Source organism: Micromesistius poutassou, assembly GCF_964030765.1.
Source record: "Micromesistius poutassou genome assembly, chromosome: 21".
NCBI classification, from domain to species: Eukaryota; Metazoa; Chordata; class Actinopteri; order Gadiformes; family Gadidae; genus Micromesistius; species Micromesistius poutassou.
The window spans coordinates 9723212-9730031 of NC_140291.1; the positions used below are offsets into that span (position 1 = coordinate 9723212).

The window sequence follows — 6820 nt, forward strand, 5'->3', positions numbered from 1 at the left end:
GAACATTTGTTGCTGTATTATGGTTGCTTTATTTAAAAATGAATGTCTGAACTGAATTTTACTTTTGTTTTTTTATTAGGCACGCTATGGATCCCTCAAAATCAAAAGCAAGAAAAGACCAACACTGAGTTCTGTTAACTACGCAATGTAGACACACACACACACACACACACACACACACACACACACACACACACACACACACACACACACACACACACACACACACACATTGCTGTCAACAAGAGGTTGAAGTCATTGCAGGAAGGTGTCATTTTAAGTAGAACTGCACATATATTAGTTCCCGTTAATTTTTTATTGTTTTAAATATCTATATGCTGAACTCTTTCATGAAAAGAGACTCTCAGACATTTTATTCAGACAAATATTTGTCTTTTCATTACATAATGAATTACCAGCTGATCTTTTTCATTTTTTGCTTTCTAATTAAGATCTACTGTTGGCTATTTGGATGCTTTGTATGATATTTAATTTTTTCTGTTCTGAGTGGATATTATTCTGGTTGTTGTTGCTTGAGGGTTTACTTCCAAAGAAATCAGGCAAATCCCACCCACGACTACAACTATTGGTGAACAGGATTCACTTTGGGAGCCAAGAATACATTTTGTTTAACCTATTTTCTTGATGATTGAAAACTGCTGCATAAACCCAGTCAAACACAGCCATACCAACAAAGAGGAACAGATCAATAGCATGTGTAACTTATTTATGTCATCTCCTTGAGCGCTTTGCATTCTGGGACATTTCAGTATTTACCAGGGGTGGGACCATGTTGTTGTTTTGCAAGTCACAATTAAGTCTTTGCACTCAAGTCCCACGTCAAGACCCATGTCCCCTACTTTGAGTACTAAACAATTCATTATGCGCTCTTCACCAAATGTTATTTCATTTTATCCTAGTAATATATAAAATTGACATAGTACTGATCAAGTACTTAATCATATAAAAATGTTGGCTGAGCATAAGCGCCACGATAATATCAGCCTCTACTTTCTCTTTGTGCAACTCAGTTGGAAGATGTTGCGTCTGTCAATTCTGTACGCCAACAAAATTATATTTGGTATAATAATTATCTGATCTGAGGTTCTGGGCCTCAGCTTGATTGGATGCTGTGGGATTGTCTCAAACAAAGTGCATCTGGGGAATTCACTGACCTGCTGGCAATGAGGAGCACAAGCATTCATTGATTCAGGAACATTTAAGGGAGACCAATTGATTTGTGGCACACTTTTTAAATAACATACCTTTTCAACTTTGCTTTGGTGAAGGAACCACATAGTTTCAGGTCCAAGTGAAGCCATGAGTCATTGGCGTTTAAGTCCAAGGCCAGTTGAAAGTGTTTTGATTGTCAAGTGGAGTCTTGAGTCATGTGACAGCAGTCCACACCTCTGGTATCTACAGCCTTAACACCGTGTAAGACTATTTGGAGATGTGGTCTTTGTCCTGTTAACATCTCTGGTTGTAAATATGAACATTTATACTTTGTATGTATCATTGGAGACATGTTTTGGGATGATTGCATAGTTTTTATCGGTATGCTTTTGATATTGTGTTTCTTTCTTTTTTAAGGGCTCTGTATTGTGACCACTCTTTTTGCACACAGGATTGTCATGGCTTTTCATCTCATTTAGAATGTAATCCTTTGATAGGAGGAATCCAGCGATATAGCCAGGGGAATGCAAAGGAAACACCCTCAGCGTTTTTGTTTTCATGCGCATTGCCTGTTCTCCTCACATAACAACCTTCATGCCACTAGGAAGTGCTAAGGGATAAGAACCAGGACTCCACTGGGTGGACCAAGTGCCTTCATAACCGATGCTAATCAGGAGGCACTAACCGACTAACGTGGAATTACACTCCTCTAATAAACACTAGCTTTAAACTCCTCCGGTAATGTTAACAGTTTGACTTGTTTTACCAGACTATGCATGGTGGGTCCTGATCTCACTAGCGATGTGCAGAGAAGACCTTTGCCTACCTGGCTTGCTTCATGTGTCAACACTAAAAACCTTTTGGGAGCATAAAGTGTTGCCTCCTGTTTTAAACGCCTATACCAAAGCTCTGCATGGCGCTGGCCGGATTGATGACGTATTGTTGCTAATCAAAGTATATCTGAATAAAGTTGGTTTGAGAAATGAAAGTGTGTTGTCCTAGTTTTAAAATGTATTTTGTATATCTGATGATAGACAGGACCAGATGTATTGACGTTGATTCAAGGTTTGAGTTGGCTCAGGCTACATCTTTTCTACATCTACATCTTTTTCTCAAATCCAGACGTTATTGCACACTACAAGCAAATAACACTAGTGGCGATTTCTCTAAGACTGCAAGGGAAGCTCAGCTTCCCCTAAAATTTCAAAAATGAAATGGTCAAATATATACTGTTGTGTTAACATTTCATTGACTAAAAATGAATTAGAACACGTCCATCTCGAAGACGAGTTTGTTCAGAATCAGCTGCTTATCGCAGGTCGACTGACTCGATTTCCTTCTCATACCTTGAGAAGGAACCATTGCCTGTTGAAGCTCAGTGTCCATCCACTTCAATGGGGCTGCATAGAACAGCTTTTTTTAGTGCGTCGAAAGTCGACTGTCATTGGATAATAGACCTCTGAAGAATAAGTCCCGCCTCCGAGGCTCCCGTGTCTCTCGGCCAAATGTCTATGGGAAATAACATGGGGTTTTTGAATGGTCGTCCATAACAAACTCTGTAGGTGGCGAAGAAGCAAAAGCTGCGTCACGTTTTCAACTACACCTTTTTTCATCTGGTTTCCACTTGGGTTTTGGATTGTCGGGCCGGGTCGTTTACTACAGTTGTATGTAACGTTACAACGTTTGGCTTAACAACCCGGTACCCGGAACTTGACATAGGCCCGGGTCCCAGGAGGGACGGTGACGGTGCGATGGGTGGAGGTGATGGCTATGCAGTAGGCCAGCCTCGTTCTTCTAAATGTTTGTTCCGTCAGGCCTTTAAGAGAAAAGGTCCAGGCCTTATTATTGGACACCCTGGATATTTGATGTTCCTCAGCAGGGCCGGCCACCAGGGCCCCCCCCCCCCAAAAAAAAAAAAAAAAAAAATGTTTTTTTTTTTTATTCAAGTTCAGTAAACCACACTTAGTGTTTCACTTCAAATATGAGAGTTTAAAATAGATTTGTGATTTCAGTACCCTCTGAGGTTAAAAAGACAGTGGTTTGGGGGTAAATAACAACTATATTAATACAGGGGTGGATGACCCTCTCAATGGGGCCCCAGTGGTCAGTGGAATAACGCCTGGTCGTCACCACCTTATCTTCTCTCATTTCCTCTTTGGCTTCCCTCCCAGTATAACACCTTTCCCAATGCCCACCTTCTCTCATTTCCTCTGGTTCTTATCAGCCTCTCCTAACAGCTTCATCATATTCTCCATGGAAGAATATAAAGGCTCAAGCCTCAGCAAACATGTCCCTTCAGACTGTGATCACAGACACCAACACTACCGGACATCCATGATGTCACCCCAGGCCTGAGGAATCAGGCCTGGGGTGTAAATAATTAATGATAACCTCATTAACATCATATTTGCGTTTAAGTTGATCTATCGATTAAACTCATGCAACCCTGAGCACGCCGAAATACTGATCTAATAAATAACAGCACATATTAACTTCTATTATTTCAATATCTTGAGGTGCATGGGACATTTTTGCAAAAATCTAAAAAATATAGACTATATTATATAATATGGTATTAAATACCATGCATCTACTTATTGACATTTTCTTGTATATCTTTTTTTCTCATATTTTTTTCATATTTTTATATTATATATATATATATATATATATAGATTATATTTAGATTATAATAACACGTTATAACACATTATAACATAACACATGTAACCTGAAGCCTTGTCGGGCTGCAGGGAGAATCAGGCCTCTGCTGCCCTCTTGTGTCTGGGGTCTTAATTACAACACGTGATGGTCTTAATTAGTTAGAGGGGCAACACGTAATGGTCTTAATTAGTTAGAGGGGCAACCCGTGATGGTCTTAATTAGTTAGAAGGGCAACCCGTGATGGTCTTAATTAGTTAGAAGGGCAACACGTGATGGTCTTAATTAGCTAGAGGGGCAACACGTGATGGTCTTAATTAGCTAGAGGGGCAACACGTGATGGTCTTAATTAGTTAGAGGGGCAACACGTGATGGTCTTAATAAGTTAGAGGGGCAACACGTGATGGTCTTAATTAGTTAGAGGGGCAACACGTGATGGTCTTAATTAGTTAGAGGGCAACACGTGAAGATCGAGTTAAGGAAAATGAATACTGATTAAAGCAGGTCACAAAGGCTAATCATCTTAGTGTTCAAATACTAGTGTCTGTTTAATGCGTTTTCTAAAAACTTGGTATCTATAGTGAGTTTAGTGTAGTCTAGTATAGTTACAGTGTATAGTATAGTACAGTGAGTCATTGGTCAGTGGAGCTTAGAACGGATCCATCAGGGGGATGATGGTTGTAACCGGGGCGGGAAACTCAGACTGCGCCACAACAGGGCAGGCACCGGGAGGGGCCGAGGCGGCGGCGCCGGCCCCCTGAACACTCGGGACTGTGCGATGGGTGTTGGGGTCGCTGGGACGTCTGACCCCTAAGGTGGGGGCTGTGTGGCGACCAGGGGTGTGGACGCCGGTTCCGGGTTGTGCCACAAGGGATTCTGGGGAGTGGTCAGGAGTGCCGTGTCTCTGTTATATGTGTGTGTTCAATAAAGGCAACTCTCGAAGTCGAGCGGTTTAAGGGGTGTGAGAGTTGTACAACAGCTTAACCTGGGCTCCCGTCTCGTCCTTCCTAGTGATGGGTCGTTCACGACCGAATCTGTCCAAATGAACGACTCTTTAAGAAGAACGAACCGACCTGATTCCCTGTTTCAGTTTGTCTCGTTCATCTTGTTCGTTCTCCAAGACTCGACTCCCAGACCCACCGACTAGTCGCTGAGTCGCTGATACGCTGACTTGCGAGTCGCTGTTTGTTCGCTGAATGTGTCAGTGGTGGGTGGTGAAAGGAACTTAGTTAATGTTGTATTGTTGTGTTGATGATCGTTTGCACCATTGCATTGTTTGAATGAGAACGAGGGTGGAGCTGAGTCTGAACGACTCAGCTGAGAACCGATTCACCTCTACCGGAAACGCGACTGAACGAACGAACAAACACACAAACGATTCGAACGATTCTTCTTGGTGAACTGACCGACGCGAACTGATTCAAGCAAATGAATCATGAAAATCATGAAATCCATCACTAGTCCTTCCCGTGCTGCTCGCCACAATAGTTACTTATGTCCTATCGGGCACTTTGTTTACAGTTTAGTCACTTTATTTACTGTCATTGCTCATTCATTTTGCATTGTGGAATTATTCATCTACTGTATCAACAATCTCCATATGTACAGGACCTTCTATCAAGCCGGCTCACTTGCGTGCGTCAAGGCGCGGAAATAATGGGAGCTAGTGATGGGTCGTTCGCATGATGGGAGTTGGCTCCCAAACGCGAGCCGTTGTCTTTTTTGTTCTCCCGCGCTACGGGTGCTACATGCATTCATTATACGTGTGCTATGCGTGTCACGGCGCATGCATGGCAGCCAGCAACCAATCACGAGAACAAGCAGCGAGGGGCGGGGGATTTCGATGCGCGATACACGTTGCCTGTGACTGACAGGAGGAAAAGAGGAGAGAGACGAGTGCGAGCGTGTGAGTACAAGATGAATGAGACAAGGAAAAGAAGCAGCATTTGGATGCATTTTGATCAGTGTGAGAACACAAAGGTCAACACGCGCACACATGTCAAAATGAGCGTCGGAATTACGGCATGGCACCATTATAAAAGGTATACAGTAAGCGGTAATATGAGCCGTTTGGGAGCCGAAAGAGCCAGCTCTTGTTGAGCCGTTCCAAGAGATTCGGCTCACTAGAAAGAGCCGAAATTCCCATCACTAATGGGGCGTTCTTTTTGGCGCTGCGCTGCGCTTTGGCGGCGGTGTGTGGGCTTGACGTTACCAAGGTGCTGATGACGTCACTCCGCCGTGATTGGCCCCCACGAAGGATGCGCGCTCTCGAAGCCTTGTGTGTGTGTTGGGCTTAAAACTCTGTCGCGCGGTCTTCCGCTCTCTCGCGCGCTGTTCCACTCTCTCTCGCGCCATCCAGTCAGCTGTGAGCGGTGATGCCCTTGGGTCTGCTGTGGGGGCTCGTGGACACCGACCTAGCGAGCAGCACCGGGTTCTAGAAGGAGACCATAACGACGTCATCATCTTTCAATTTCCTCCTCTTCGCGCGCAGGACGACTGGAGAAGTAAGAGATCAGACCCCGAGTGACCCCTGAACGGCGCGGTCAGACGGGTCAGGAACATGAGGGGGGTGTTGGGTGTGGATCAGTCCACTGGTCCACAGAGCAGGGGGGACTGAGGGAAGTTAGGAGCATGTTGGGGTGTTTTGATCTTTCGGACGGACCACCTGCTGCGCCCTCCGACCAGCTCTGGGCCGATGGGGTCCGATGTGGAACTGGTCGGGTTGTGGCTGGGAGCCGATAGTCAACAGAACATAGGATCGGTTTACTAACAGTGCAGCCACCTTCATTTGGGGACATCTTCAACCAGCGTTTTGTTATGCAGCTTTATAGCCTCATTAATGACAAATATGTTTCTGCTGTTTCTATAACAGGCAAGAAACGTCTTTTCCATAGGCTTTAAGTGGTAGTAATACTAACACAGACCGATGGCATTATGGAGCATTTGAAGGCATTAACCAACCAGATGTATTTGTTATGTGGCCCGT

The 6820-nt window shown here is 44.1% G+C and overlaps 1 protein-coding gene across 1 annotated transcript in view; it reads left to right on the forward strand.

Moving 5' to 3' along the window:
* The window catches only part of reep3b (receptor accessory protein 3b), a 29393-nt gene extending 27243 nt beyond the window's left edge, over positions 1–2150 (forward strand). The window contains exon 8 of the mRNA XM_084485485.1: positions 80–2150. Coding sequence (XP_084341611.1) covers positions 80–151 — 72 coding nt within the window. The 3' untranslated portion in view covers positions 152–2150. The remainder of the gene's footprint in view (positions 1–79) is intronic.
* Positions 2151–6820: the final 4670 nt, after the last annotated feature.